Below are 15,641 nucleotides of genomic sequence, written 5' to 3'. Positions count from 1 at the left end.
ATCAAGAACTTCTGTATTCCCTGTATAAGTAATCTGGAGCGTCAGGTGCTGGGTTGTGTCAAAGCTGAGATCACCAGTCTCTGGGAGAGTTTTTGTCACTAAGTCCATAAGACCATAAGATATAGAAGCAAAATTCAGCCATTTAGCCCATCGAGCCTGCTCTGCCATCTCATCATCAGTGATCAATTTTTCCTCTTGCCACTTATCTTCCCTTGTATCCCTTCATGCCCTGACCACTAAAGACTCTATGAATCTCTGCCTATACCCTGTCAATTGGCCTCTACTGCTGCCGGTGGCAAAAAATTCCACAGATACACCACTCTCTGGCTGAAGAAATTCCTCCTCATCTCCATTCTAAAAGGATGTCCTTCTATTTTGAAGCTGTGTGGTCTGGTTTTAGACACTCCCACCACAGGAAAAATCCTCCCCACATCCACGCAATCAAGCCCTTTCACTATTTGTTAGGTTTCAATTCGGTAACCCTTCTTTCTTCGAAGTTCCAGTGAAGAGAGGCCCAGAGCCATGAAACACTCTTCTTATGACAAGCCATTTAATCCTGGTAAAATTCTCCATTTGTGACGTCATGTCAGCAGAAAAAGTTCTGGATTTCAGAGATTTTTGTATTTTGGAATTATGGACAAATCTGCACAACCTCAATCACTAGTTTGTACTGCAGTAAACACTGTTAATTTAACCCATGCAATCCCAGGCACACAAACGCAAAATAAAGACAGATGTAAATTTAAAGTAGGGAAGTTGAACCTTACTTGGAGGTGAAGCCTGATTACTAGGCCCCAGAACATTGTACTCTCCAAATGGTCAAACTACAGCCAAGTAACAAGATCTAAAATACCCACAACATGCAGAATTACATGCCTCTCATTATCTTGGTCGATGGGATAAACACAAGACAGGCCTGATCAACCCTGACTCGGTCACCTGGCCAGGGAGTCTCATGATTAACTACCCGAAACCCCCAATGACCCCAGGTTGCAGTACTGATGATGTGTCCCTTAGCACACCCGGTTCTTTAAGCCAAGTGGGGGTCAGGCCACATTAATGAAAGGCATCGGCTAGATTAAATTGGCTTCACTACACTACCCTATCCACCATAGCCCCACATATCTCACCATACTAAACTCCACAGCCTTATCTCTCCCAGTCCCACATATACATCCACCAGCCCTACCCTCAAACCTAATCCAAAGAAGGGGCACCCACCCATTCTAACCCTGGCCACACACCCACAAACCCGATGACTAGTGTAAGGAGGAGGAAGATCCAATAAAGGCAAGTGTTGGTCCTGGTTAGTGAAGGTATGGGCCAGATCAAAGTGGCAGCGTTGCGTGACTGAATCGAGAGTGACGAGATGAAGAAACACAAGCGGGGTGTTTCTCCGACTGCCCGCATAATCTCTTTGTTATTTTGATTTTGTTCTCAGAGTCCTCTGTCTATTTGAATATGTTGGTATAATTCATACTTAATTCCAGTGTTACTTGTCAATGTTGTGTCTGATGAAATGTGTCTGTGATGCTGCTATAAATACGTTGTTCCTTTCACCTGGGCATAAATAAACTCGATTTGAACTTTACATTGAAATGTCCAAATCTCTCCTTCGCTCTCCTGCTGCCCTGTGTCATGAACTGAACGTCTTAGTGTTTAATTTGACAATATTTCATCTGATTTTATTTTCATTCTGCGTTTGAAATTTGCGTTTCCCTTTTCAATGTCAGCCCGCACCCCCGCCTGTCTCTGCCCTTCTGTACTTCCTCCCGCATTAAACGACAGCGGTAACCGTCACACATTGGCGCCGCTTCCCATCCCCCAGCGTTCCGATTGGTGATTCATTTCTCCCAACAGCCAATGGAAATGCTCAGCATTCCCATCCTCATTAACATACCACTTTGGGCGCTGCCTATTTAATCCGCGCTCTAAACAGCTTCTGCTTATTATTGTGTTTGAAACCGACGGGTAAATGCCTGATCCACCGAAACCCGCTCCCAAGAAGGGCGCCAAGAAAGCTCTGTCCAAACCGGCGAGCAAGTCTGGCAAGAAGCGCAAGAGGTCGAGGAAGGAGACTTACGCCATCTACATCTACAAAGTGGTGAAGCAGGTTCACCCCGACACCGGCATCTCCTCCAAGGCCATGAGCATCATGAATTCATTCGTGAACGATATTTTCGAGCGCATCGCGGGTGAGGCTTCCCGCCTGGCCCATTACAACAAGCGGTCCACCATCAGCTCCCGGGAGATCCAGACCGCCGTGCGCCTGCTGTTGCCCGGGGAGCTGGCCAAGCACGCCGTGTCCGAAGGGACAAAGGCGGTGACCAAGTACACCAGTTCCAAGTGAAGACAAGATTACTGACAAAACAAACGGGAAAATCAAAGGTTCTTTTAAGAACCACTCACGGTTTCATAAAAAGAGTTACAAAATATTGTGACATGGATTTGAGGTAAGTTTGAAAATTTCTTTCTGATGCGCTCATTCAGAATCTTATCTCCGTTACTCAGAACTTGCTGTCCACTATTTAGTAGAATCCCGATTTCTCTGTTACATTCCTGCGTACTGCACAGGCACGGAATCGTGACGCACCCCTTCCTTGTCATTTCCTCTCGGTCATCAGGTTTCTCTGAAGAAGACACTAATTGTTGTTTCTGGTTTAATTACTGTGGGGAATGCGGTTCATTAAATTTTGTCCTATTTTGGTTACTTCTCTTAACCCCTTTCCAACGCGAGAGCTGAACACTCACGGTTTGTTCAGACTGTATTTGTTAAAGCTCCACTTTCTGAAGGGGCCATCCGTTGGTAAACTGACTTGAGTTTACACAATGACCGTCCGTGAACATCTATCAATTGAAAGTAATCGGTGAACTAAATTTCCAGACACTGTCGCAATATTAACTACATTTGGTTTAAATGTGTCGGTCTTCAGTAACGGGGGTAAAGGGTCGACAAACAAACCTGTTTATAGTTTAATTTCAGCAACAAAGGCTTTTTTGGCGGTCTTTTGCAAATTTCAGTTTATTTCGGCGGTTAGGTTATTTTCCCAGTTTATACCGTTGCTGTGTCTTGATTGGTGAATAAAGCAGCTCTCTGATTGGAATATTTTCCCTTTCTAATCAGATCAGGCGCTGTTTCACCAATTATAAACGTCCCGCTACATTTCTCCAGACTGTATAAGAAGGGCGAATATTCATATTTCCAGAAGCCAGAATTTTTCATGGTCAAGACTTCAAGTTTATTTCTAATTATTCAAATCTATCTGACGTTGTATGTATTCAGGAAACCTGGTTTCCCAGATTTAAATTCTTCCTTCCAGGATTATATTCTAATTAGGCGTGATACATTAGTTGGTAGAGGAGGTGCTGTTGCAAATTTTATACAGAAAGGGAGAAGGCATCCAGTTGTGGATGTAAATGAAATGTATGAGGCACTTGTAGAAGTATTTGATTCAACAGGTAACGACATTAAAGAGGTATATTATTATAACCATTGTGGAAAGCTTTCGATTGATTTGTTGGAGAGTATATGTAGCTCTGGCTCACTAAGGGTTGTATGGTGTGGGGATTTTAATGCATAGAGTTCACTGTGCGGTTGTTCTCAGAATGATGGCCATGGTTTGATTGTAGAAGAGTTTTAGATATTTCACACCTTGTGTGTCTTACTGGGGAGAGTTATAAGATTTAATGTTCATAATAGTTCTGAAACTGCTGTAAATTTAATTTAGTATCAAACATTCAGGCTGCAGTGAGTGAGTGGAATGTCATGGGAGATGAAACATTGGGGAGTGATCATATTCCTCTATTTATAAACCTGGATTTAGATTTATATCGGGGACAAGAAGCCACTTTGAGGAGATGGAATTTTGGTAAAGCAAATTGGAGAAGTTTTAATGTTTTATGTGATGAACGGAAGATCTGTCTGAATTGAATAGTGAGGATGATGTGGATTTCTGCAAAGAAAGGTTGTCACATTATTCTTCAAATTTGCTGGAAGGGATTCATATTAAAAAGTGCATTAATAGGAGAAAAGCTGTACCATGGTGGACGGAGGAGTGTCCCGAGGCAATTATTGAGAGAAATGCGGCATTTTGGAAAGTTAAGAAGTATCACTGTCCGCGTGATCTTATTAAGTGTAACAGGTCACAGGCCGTGGTGAAGAAAGTAATGAAGGTTGTGAAAAAGATTTACTAGAGGTCATATTGTGCTAGAATTGGAAGGATTATTAAACTTGAAGGTGTTAGGGGAAGGATTAAGAAAATGGGGGTGAGGGATTCATAGGGTTCCAAGTATTGATTAAAGAAGGTGATACAATTGTGACTGAAATGGAGAGGGTTTAGTTACTGGATTGGTCATTTGCTGTAATTCATAATCAAAATAATGAAGAGACTAAACAATGTAGGGCAAACACGAGGAAATCTGCAGATGCTGGGAATTCAAACAACAACACCCACAAAATGCTGGTAGAACACAGCAGGCCAGGCAGCATCGATCGGGAGAAGCACTGTCGACGTTTTGGGCTGAGACTCTTCGTTAAACAATGTAGGGATAAGCTTTTAAGAGAGTACCCTGATGTGTTGGAAACCAGCTGTAGCAATGATAGTGATGTAGAGTTTTCTTTGTGTGAAGTTAAGAAAGCTAATAGTACAGGTCAGGCGGCTCCAGGAAAGGATGATACATGTTATTGCATGTTTAAACATATAGCTACAGCTCTCTTGAGATAATATTACATTTTTGAATCATAATTGGCGTTCAGGCCATCTTCCCTCCTCATGGAAAATTGCAATTGTAGTGTCTATTCTAATTCCTGAGAAACCCCTGTTGGATCCTCCTAGTTATAGACCAATATCACTGATGTCCCATTTGTGTAAACATATGGGATATATGGTATTAGAGTGCTTGAATTATATTTTGGAAAAGGGAGGTGACGTGCTGTTGTTAATATACTGGATTAATTTGAGGGGGCAAGTGCTGGTTCAACGCCACATGTTCCAAAAGCAGTCGATGTTTTTATGCAGAAAACTCAGCATCTACTTCAACACAGCAATCTTCCACAAACAATATACTCAATGGAAATGTCAATCCATCGCCTCATATACTGTTGCGATGAGACCACACTCAGGTAGGAAGAACAATACCTTGTATTCTGTCTGGGCAGCCTCCAATCTGATGGCATGAACATCGATTTCTTGATCTTCTGGTCATTCCTTCCCTCCCTCATCATTCCCTCCCTCCCTTATCATTCCCCATCCCCTTTTCCCTCTCGTTGCCTGCCCATCACCTCCCTTGGGTGTTCCTCCCCCCCTTTTCTAACTTCCACGGCCGTCTGTTCTCTCCTATCAGACTCCACCTTCTCCAGCCCTGTAGCTCTTTCACCAATCAACTTCCCAGCTCTTTACTTCATCTCTCCCTCTCCCAGTTCCACCTATCACTTGTGTTTCTCTCTCCGCTCCCCCACTCTTAAAATTTACTCCTCATTGTTTTTTCTCCAGTCCTGCTGAAGAATCTTGGCCCAAAATGTCAACTGTACATTTATCCACAGATGCTGCCTGGCCTGCAGAGTTTCTCTAGCATTTTGTGTGTTCTCCTTGGATTTCAATAACTGCAGATTTTCTCCTCTTTATAACTCAATGTCAACAGGCACTCTGTATGACAATTGTCAAAGTCCCACTCACTTAGAAATGTAAATATGAAACTCGAGGTTCAGCAGATGCTGAGAATAAACTGCAAAGTAACACACACAAAGTACTGCAGGAACTCAGCAGGTTAGGCAGCATCTAAGCAGAGAAATAAACAGTCTAGATAGTATGAAGTGTTTTGGGCCATAATATTCACTATTTATTCCTCTCCATAAATGCTGCTGGGGCCACTGAGTCCCACCAGCATTTTGCAAACATAAACCTCTTCTTTTTTTTTTCAGTCAATCAGTTTCCAGATGTTGCTGAACTTTCATTTGTAGCCTCAGCCTCCTGATCTGGTTCCCTGCTTCTACTCCCCATCAACCGAGCCTCCAGCACGTCTAGAGCTGCCAAGCCCTCATTTGTGCTGACCTCACTTATTTCTGCTCCATCAAATATTTACCCACCATTGTACTCATACTTTAGAGGAGAGTGTTGCATTGCAACAGCCCAGCTGTGTGAGGCACGGCCCTTCAAAATCAGTGAAAATCACCCAATACAGTGAATAGAACAGGGCAGAGCCAATAGTACCAGCGATATCGAGGAGCAGATAGGGAAACAGATCCTGGAAAGGTGTAATAATAACAGAGTTGTCATGATGGGAAATTTTAATTTGCCAAATATAGATTAGCATCTCCCTAGTGCAAGGGTTTTAGATAAGGTGGAGTTTGTTAGCTGTGTTCAGGAAGGCTTCTTGACACAATATGTAGTTAAGCCTACAAGAGGAGAGGCTGCACTTGATTTGGTATTGGGAAATGAACCTGGTCCGGTGTCAGATCTCTCAGTAGGAGAGCATTTTGGAGACAGTGATTATAATGCTATCTCCTTTACAATATCATTGAAGAGATATAGGAGCAGGCAAGTTAGAAACGCATTTAATTGGAATAAGGGGAATTATGAGGCTATCAGGCAGGAAATTGGAAACAAATGTTCTCAAGGAAAAGTACGGAAGTGTGGCAAATGTTCAGGGAATACTTGAGTGAAGTTCTGCAATAGTTACGTTCCAATGAGACACGGAAGTTATGGTAGTGTGCAGGAACTCTGGTGTACAAAGGCTGCAATAAATCTGGTCAAGAAGAAAAGAAAAACATTACAAAAGGTTCAGAGAGCTAGGTTATGTTAGAGATGTAGAAGGTTATAACGCTAACAGGAAGGAGCTTAAGAAGGAAATTAGAACTAGAAGGGGCCATGAGAAGGCCTTGGTGGGCAGGATTAAAGAAAAACCCAAGGCATTCTACAAGTATGGGAAGAGCAGGAGGATAAGACGTGAAAGAATAGGACCTATCAAATGTGACAGTGGGAAAAGTGTGTATGGAACCGAAGGAAATAGCAGAGGTACTTAATGAATACTATAGTATTCACTATGGAAGAGGATCTTAGTGATTGTAGTGATGATTTGCAGCAGTCTGAAAAGCTTGAGCATGTAGACATTAAGAAAGAGGATGTGCCGAGCTTTTGGAAAGCATCACGTTGGATGAATCGCAGGGCCCAGACAAGATGTACCCCAGGCTACTGTGGGAGGCGAGGAAGGAGATTGTTTAGCCTCTGGCAATGATCTTTGTATCATCAATAGGGTTGGGAGAAGGTCCAGATGACTGGAGGGTTGTGAATGTTGTTCACTTATTCAAGAAAGGGAGTAGACATAGACCAGGAAATTATACACCAGTGAGTCTTAACTCAGTGGCTGGTAAGTTGATGGAGAAGATAATGAGAGGTAGGATTTTTGAACATTTGGAGAGGTATAATATGATGAGGAGTAGTCAGCATGGCTTTGTCAAGGGCAGGATGTGACTTATGAGCCTGATTGAATTTTTTGAGGATGTGACCAAGCGTATTGATGAAGGAAGAACAGTAGATATAGTGTATTTGGTTTTCAGCAAGACATTTGATAAGGTATCCCATGCAAGGCTTATTGACAAAGTAAGGAGGCATGCGATCCAAGGGGAAATTGCTTTGTGGATCGAGAACTGACTTGCCCACAGAAAGCAAAGAGTGGTTGTAGATGGGTTGTATTCTGCATGGAGGTTGGTCACGAGTGCAGTCCCTCAGGGATCTGTTCTGGGACCCTTACTTTTTGAGATTTTTATAAATGACCTGGATGAAGAAGTGGAGGGATGGGTTAGTGGGTTTGCTGACGACACTAAGGTTGGAGGTGTTGTGGATGGTATGGAAGACTGTCTGAGGTTACAGCAGGACAATGATAGGATGCAAAACTATGCTGAGAAGTGGCAGATGGAGCTCAATCCAGATAAGTGTGAAGTGGTTCATTTTGCTTGCTCAAATATGATGGCAGAATAAAGTATTAACGGTATGGCTCTTGGCAGTGTGTAAGATCAGAGGGATCTTGAAGTCTGAGTCCATAGGATGCTCAAAGCAGTTTTGCAGGTTGACTCAGTGGTTAAGAAGGCGTATGGTGTATTGGCCTTCATCAAAAGTGGAATTGAATTTAAAGCCGAGAGGTAATAATGCAGCTAGAGAGGACCCTGGTCAGACCCCACTTGGAATGCTGTGCTGAGCCTGGTCACCTCACTACAGGAAGGATGTGGAAGCCATAGAAAGGGTGCAGAGGAGATTGAGAAAGATGTTACCTGGTTTGGGGAGCATGTCTTATGAGGATAGGTTGAGTGAACTCAGCTTTTTCTCCTTGGAGTGACAGAGGATGAGAGGTGACATGACAGAGGTGTATAAGATGTTCAAAGGCATTGATCATGTGGATAGTCAGAGGCTTTTTCCCGGGGCTGAAATAGTTGCCACAATAGGACACAGGTATAAGGTGCTGTGGAGTAGGTACAGAGGAGATGTCAAGGGTAAGTATTTTACTCAGAGAGTTGTGAGTCTGTGGAATGTGCTGCTGGCAAAGGTGGAGAAGGAAGATATGATCGGGTCTTTTAAGAGACTTTTGGATAGGTACATGGAACTTAGAAAAATAAAAGGCTGTGGGTAAGCCTAGTAATTTCTAGTGTAGGGACATATTCAGCACAACCTTGTGGGCCGAAGGGCCTGCATTGTGATGTAGGTTTTCTATGTTTCTATGTTCTAGAAAGATTTTAACCATACAAGACTTCATCCTTGGTCCAGAGCTGTGAGGAATGAAGTCTATCTGCGACAAAATCCTAGTGAATTCATCTTCTGCAGTTTCCAGAAAGTTATGGATTTAATTCAAAGTAAACCTCTTCAGTCACAGACTGAGCAGTTGTAACCTGAATATTATAGGGTGAGTGAGAGGTGAACAGCAGGGATGGATTTGAAAGCTCTAGTGTAGAATAGGAACATGAGCAGGTACCAGATGGACTGAGTGGCCTCTCTACTGTACATTAGCTGTGTGACAGGCAGGAAGCATCTGAGACACAGGATTTGAAATAGAGCTGATTAATTTGTCACAGATCCACAATATTAATACAAGGTATTTTAAGATTAACATCAACAGAACGAACCCTCCAATACTCAGTGACCAGTGATCAGTCACAATATCTGCAAAATCTGACATTAACAGCCTCACATGAACTTCCAACTAGATTCAGCCACCATGATGGTTCAAATGTTCACATAGAGCTTATTTCAACTTCCTCCTTGATGTGAAGTTGCCAGTGTTTCAGCAGGTGGGATGACTGTGTAAATTTCTTTGCTGACACAAGACCGAAGTGGGTCCTCTATGTATTATAAACTCACTGGAGCCTCACAAAGTGGGTGAACTGAATGAATATCTTCCCATGCTCGGAATAGGTGTGAAGCTATACTGAGAGACAGAGACAACTGAGCCAAGTCTAGCTGCTCACCGGTGTGACCCGGCTGATGGTGTAACAGCTCATGTGACTGAATGAATCCCATCCCACACACAGAGCAGGTGAATGGCCTCTCCCCCTGTGAACTGGCTGGTGTATCTGCAAGTGCAGTGGCCTGGTGAATCCCTTGCAAGATGAGAGGTGGTGAATGTCAGCTCAGCGGTATCAACTCTGTGGCCATTTATCAGGTCAGATCAAGGACATGTCCATGTATTGGGGTTCTCCTTGTTCAGACTGGTGTGCTGCCTTCTCCACCATCTCCTCCTTCACATTCAATGATTGGTAGCCTTCAAATGCTAGGGAACTGGCAGACACATCAGACCTGACACACTGTTGTGTTTGAGATTCTGAGACAGAAATTCTTTGCCTTTTTTATCCTGTAAAATGTTTGTAAAGAAGACCAACAGATGAAAGACAATATTTCAGCTGAGATTATTTTAGTTTTTATGTTGACATCTGATGTCACACTGCAGTGAGGCTGAACACAATTTGTAGGATCAACACTTCTAACTGGGAATAGTTCAGGCATAAGGACACAGCATCAAATTCTCTTTTTTCCTCTCTGCCCTTCATCAAACTGTGACTTGGCTCAGTTTGTCACTCTCCATTAGTACAGGTTCACATCCTGGGTATTTCCCACAGACCTACTAAGAGCACATATTTGTTAGCATTTGACAGTGGTAAACTCAGAGTCAGCAATGCCATTGAACCTGAAGAGAATGTGATCGGGCTTTCTCGTTGCAGACTGACACTGCGGTATTTTTGTTGTGTGAATGCTACTGGTACCCAGTATGTTATTGTGGATCTTTACAAATAAAATAGCATGAGGCATTTTATGTTTATGGACAAATATAACAACTCATTTATGGTCCTCCAAACACAGAAACAAAGCACGGTTTTTAAAAAAATCACGTAATTACATAACATCTGTCCAGCCTTTTAAAGAGAAACACAACTCAATGTTGGTGGTTGTTAATTCTGCATGTTTCCACCCATTACATTAATCTACACAGACACCCCAGTCCTCTCACTGCTCCCCCTCTGTGATCCTTATAGCAGTTTATTTCCTTTCAATGTCACTTGCAGGATGATATGGACGAACACATCAAGATCCCTCAGTATATCAGTGCTCCTAAGGGTGTTGCCATTTACTGTGGAGTTTCCTCCAACATTGGACCAATAAAACTCCTCACACTTGTCCAGATTAAACTCTGTACCCATTTCACCATCCAGGTTTCCAACTGGTCTGCATCCAGATCTGTCTGTATGTTCACCACCCACAACTGCACCAACATTCATGTTATCAGCAATCTGATCAGCCCATGTGTATTTTAATCTGATCATACAGAGGCCCCATCACTGATCACTGTGGACACACTGGTTACATATCTACAGTCAAAATCATTCTCAATTCCATCAGCCCGAATGTTGCTACACAATACACCCCATTCAAACCCTCCCACACAGAGTCTCGAGGGAAGTTACATATTTATCACAAGCCCAGAGTTGGATTCAATGGTCTGGTCTTGTTGCTCTGGATGCTCTGCTGCAAAGTCCATTCAGAGTAGTTCAATGTAACCAAATACATCATCCCTGAGATACCAATATACAACATTGTGTCACAAACAAGAGAAAATCTGTAGATGCTGGAAATCCAAACAACACACACATAATGCGGAAGGAACTCAGCAGGCCAGGCAGCATCTGTAGGACAAAAAAAAATATATACAGTCAATGTTTCAGTCCAAAAACATTTGGCAAGACTGGAGACAAACAGACAAGGAGTAGAGTTCAAAGGTGGGGATAAGGGAGAGAGAAAACAAGGTGATGGGTGAATGCTGAAAGGGAGGAATGAAGTAAAGAGCTGGGAATTTGATTGGTGAAAGAGAGAGAAGGCCATGGAAGAAAGAGAAGAGGGGAGGAGCACACGGGAGAGGTGATGGGTGGGCAAGGCGAGAGAAGAAAAAGGGAAGGGGAATTGGTGAGGGGGGCATTACCAGACATTCAAGAACTTGATGTTCATGCTATCAGTTTGGAAGCTACCCAGATAGAAAATGTTGTTCTTCCAAGCTAAGTGTGGCCTCATCGCATTTTATGATTTTATTTAAGAAGCAAACTTGATTTAATCAAAGAGATCAACTGCAAGAATGAATCTGGAAGAATTTTATCCATTTACACTGCATGAGAGGTTGGAAGATACAGTGCGAGGTCCAACTCCCTCACAGTCCCAGAGACTGACAGATACAGAATGAACACCTCACTCTCACACTGTACCAGATTCAGACGGGTAGAGACAATCTGTTGTTTAACAAACCTGGACAACCCTTATCACCACCTGAGTAGCACCACTTTGACCACTTTACAATGCAATGGGCTCTTGTTGAAATTTTGTTGCCTCTTTATAATTCTGTAGAGTATGTTTTTATTCTGTGAATGTTGTGTCTCCGATACTGCGTGTCTCTGAATCTGCTGCAAGCCAGTTGCATATGACAATAAACGACTTTCACCCTCACTCAGAAATGGGTCTCTCATGATGACAAATGGACTTTCGATCTCCTGCTGCCATGTTTCATTACGTAAGTGTTTCATATTATCAAGTGTGTGTTTTTCTCATTCCATCTGCTTTTCCAGCAGACACCATAGGTCGAATGGCCGAATACTGCGCCTATACTTTATGGCCCATTGTGTATTTTAGATTTCCCTCCTGCCGAATTAACCAACAGCCGCAAATCCCAGCGATCAGCGCCAGTTCCCAGTCCACGGTGTTAGCCAAAACGACAATGGGCAGCGGAGAGAGTTCTGATTGGTTGTGCTGTTCCTTCAGATAGCCAATCAAATGATTTGTCTGCATGCATCGTTTCTTCAAATAGCCATTGGGAATCCTAAGCATTTCCATCCCTCATTAGCATACTGTTCAGGGGGCTGCCTATTTAGTTTGGGCTCCCAGCCAGTTCTGCTTATTTCTGGGTCTGAAACGGACAGACGAAATGCCTGAGGCAGCGAAATCCGCTCCGAAGAAGGGCGCAAAGAAAGCTTTACCCAAACCAGCGGGTAAGGCAGGGAAGAAACGCAAGAGGCTGAGGAAGGAGAGTTACTCCATCTACATCTACAAAGTGATGAAGCAGGTTCACCCCGACACCGGCATCTCCTCCAAGGCCATGAGCATCATGAACTCCTTCGTCAACGATATCTTCGAGCGAATCGGGGGCGAGGCTTCCCGCTTGGCCCAATACAACAAGCGGTCAACCATCACATCCCGGGAGATCCAGACCGCCGTGCGCCTGCTGCTGCCCGGGGAGCTGGCCAAGCACGCCGTGTCCGAAGGAACAAAGGCGGTGACCAAGTACACCAGCTCCAAGTAAAGCTCCCCAGTGAGATGATCGAAAACACAACGGCTCTTTTAAGAGCCACTCACAATTTCAGTGAGAGAGTTGTACTGACATTTAGACAATAAGTTGCACATATTTTTATGTCTGGTGACTTAAAAGACCTAAAGTGCAGTTGGAATATCCGGTTCCTCCTCGTCGTATAATCCCGGTGCTTTACATTCCTCCCACTGCTCTGACACGGAATTGTAACCTCCCCATCCCCATCAGTCCGTCCCTGCCGGTATCCGTGTCGAGCGGAGGATTGCTGCCGTTGCTGTTTTAGCTGTGGGTTCAGGAATTTATATTAGTTACAGTTGGGTAACTTCTAGGAATCTCATTTCAATGCGAGGCCTGAAGGAGTTAATGGTTCTTTCATAGAAAAACTTTTTAAAATTGCAGACTAGAGGCTAGTTACAGTTTGAGGAGCCGTTTGTCCATAATCTGATACCGTTTACACAATGACCGACCGCGGGCAGAAGCTGAGGGTCAGTTTTATTCAGTTCCGTTACGGGTTTAAAGAAATTAGAAAATCGAGTTCCCAGACATTTCAATATCAATCACACTTGCAATAAATGCGCTCGGATTGAGTAACGGGGAAATGTGAACACTCAGTCGTCAAACAGATCTGCAATTATGTGATTTCTGATTAAATGTGAACAATAGATTTATTTTTTGGCGGGCTTTTATCGAAATTTCAGTGCACTTTGGGGAGGAGACGGTTACACTCCGCGCTTCTGCTTTTACGGACTGCTGATTGGTGATTAAGACAGTTCTTCGATTGAAGCTTTTCTCTTCACCAATGAGAATAAGCAGGATCACACCAATCACAAACATAGGTTTGCATTCTCAAAGAAGGTATAAAAAGGGCGAGTTGGGGGCGGGGTGAACATTCCTTTATTCTCTTTTGAAGTTAGCAGTTGCTGTGACTGTGGAAATGTCTGGACGTGGAAAAGGCGGCGCTGGCAAAGCTCGGTCCAAGGCCAAATCTCGCTCTTCTCGGGCTGGACTGCAGTTCCCGGTCGGCCGGGTTCATAGGCTCCTGAGAAAGGGCAACTATGCTGAGCGGGTGGGTGCCGGAGCCCCGGTCTATCTAGCTGCTGTGCTCGAGTATCTGACGGCCGAAATCCTCGAATTGGCCGGTAACGCGGCCCGGGACAATAAGAAGACCCGCATCATCCCCCGGCACCTGCAGCTGGCCGTCCGCAACGACGAGGAGCTGAACAAGCTGCTGGGAGGGGTGACTATCGCTCAGGGCGGTGTGTTACCCAACATCCAGGCTGTCCTGTTGCCCAAGAAAACCGGCGCTGCCAGTAAGTAAACTGACAGACACTGAACCCAGTGACTCAAAGGCTCTTTTCAGAGCCACTCACAATGTCCGTGGAAGGGCTGCTATCCGGTAAGAGCGCGGTGGAAAGGTCTCACTTTCAGTCCCTTACTGTAGGTTACAATGAAATACCTTACTGGTGTGCGGCAGTCAGTAGTCGGAGCGCTGCCTGACATGGAGCTGAGTCCTGCACTGACTGTTGTACTGTCCCGTCAGATGTCAAGTATATTAACCAGGCCTATGATTGGCTTCTATCCGCCCGCCATTCCAGAGCCGTTACGCCGGATTGGGGGTAATGGGTGAACGATGAGCTTTACAGGCGATCGGAAGTCATTACCTCTACTTTCCATTACTTACACGCCAATTTGGAAATAATTGAGATTTTTTTTTTGAGGAACGAGAGTGAAATTAAATGACCTGTATTACTTTCCAGAACAAGCTGAATCGTGATGTCAAGATCCAAGGTAAACCCAACTTTGCGGGAGAACTGCAGCGAGAGGGTAGGGGTCAGATTTACCCTGACACTACATAATGAAAGCAAGTGTAGTTCATCAATATCTGTGAGACAATCTCCTCATCCCGAGAATTACGATAACTTTGAGCTTCAGCAAAAACATTAATTAAATAAATATTAAATCTTCACCTGATCCTGCTCCCTCTGTGAGGCGGTGGGTGGCTCTTAGAAGAGCCTTTGTTTTGTGCTCGGGAGAAAGTGGGAATTTTTCAGCCGCCGAAGCCATAGAGAGTGCGGCCCTGGCGTTTCAGAGCGTACACCACATCCATGGCAGTGACCGTCTTGCGCTTGGCGTGTTCAGTGTAGGTGACCGCATCTCGGATCACATTCTCCAGGAAAACCTTCAGCACCCCGCGGGTCTCCTCGTAGATCAGACCCGAGATCCGCTTGACGCCGCCACGGCGAGCCAGACGGCGAATGGCCGGTTTGGTGATGCCCTGGATGTTATCACGGAGCACTTTACGGTGCCGCTTGGCTCCGCCTTTGCCCAGTCCTTTGCCTCCTTTCCCTCTGCCAGACATGATGCTGCTTCACTCGGGTCGCTGCTCAGTGACAAACAGACTGAGGCTGTCTCCTTTTATACACAGCGCCCCGACCTGCCCGAGAAACGCGCAGAGAGACAGAGGCGGGGAGGGGAGGAGACAGAGTCAGAGTGACGGACAGAGCCGAGAGCGGCTTCTCATCGTCCAGCTCCGCCTTCACTTTACTGCACCCGCCAGTTTCCAACAGAACAGAACCACAACGCTCGGATAAACTTTCAGAAGCACACCTTCAATATTGAATGTCAGTTTGTAACGTTAACACATAACACGCTTTAGAACTGACACATAATCTCTTCTAATTCCTGTTCAATTCCCCAAAAATTAAATGATGATATTCTGAAACAGAACATTTGCGAGGACGGGAACGCTGACTTTCCAGTAAAAAATAGAGACACTGCGCCCGTGGTCAGAGAAACAGAGTTAACGTATCTGA

At 44.3% G+C, this 15,641-nt stretch overlaps 5 protein-coding genes across 5 annotated transcripts in view; 3 read left to right on the top strand and 2 right to left on the bottom strand.

Annotated features, from left to right (window-relative positions):
- The window catches only part of LOC140717809 (uncharacterized), an 845,297-nt gene that overhangs the window by 80,857 nt on the left and 748,799 nt on the right, over positions 1 to 15,641 (bottom strand). The window lies entirely within an intron of this gene.
- On the top strand, positions 1,953 to 2,463 carry LOC140717807 (histone H2B-like). The gene has a single exon (XM_073031529.1). The coding sequence runs from the start codon at positions 1,976 to 1,978 to the stop codon at positions 2,348 to 2,350; it is 375 nt and encodes a 124-aa protein (XP_072887630.1). The 5' UTR covers positions 1,953 to 1,975; the 3' UTR covers positions 2,351 to 2,463.
- LOC140717577 (histone H4) lies at positions 10,273 to 15,187 on the bottom strand. Its single transcript, XM_073031148.1, has 2 exons — positions 14,796 to 15,187; positions 10,273 to 11,164 (listed from the first exon to the last, which is right to left on the bottom strand). The coding sequence occupies exon 1, from the start codon at positions 15,185 to 15,187 to the stop codon at positions 14,876 to 14,878; it is 312 nt and encodes a 103-aa protein (XP_072887249.1). The 3' UTR covers positions 10,273 to 11,164; positions 14,796 to 14,875.
- On the top strand, positions 12,424 to 12,836 carry LOC140717808 (histone H2B 1/2-like). The gene has a single exon (XM_073031530.1). It carries the CDS (start codon positions 12,448 to 12,450, stop codon positions 12,820 to 12,822), a length of 375 nt encoding a protein of 124 aa, XP_072887631.1. The 5' UTR covers positions 12,424 to 12,447; the 3' UTR covers positions 12,823 to 12,836.
- LOC140717806 (histone H2AX-like) lies at positions 13,763 to 14,146 on the top strand. Its single transcript, XM_073031528.1, has one exon. The coding sequence runs from the start codon at positions 13,763 to 13,765 to the stop codon at positions 14,144 to 14,146; it is 384 nt and encodes a 127-aa protein (XP_072887629.1).

Source organism: Hemitrygon akajei, chromosome 28 (assembly GCF_048418815.1).
Source record: "Hemitrygon akajei chromosome 28, sHemAka1.3, whole genome shotgun sequence".
Classification (NCBI taxonomy): Eukaryota; Metazoa; Chordata; class Chondrichthyes; order Myliobatiformes; family Dasyatidae; genus Hemitrygon; species Hemitrygon akajei.
This window is presented reverse-complemented; position numbering and strand designations above follow the sequence as displayed.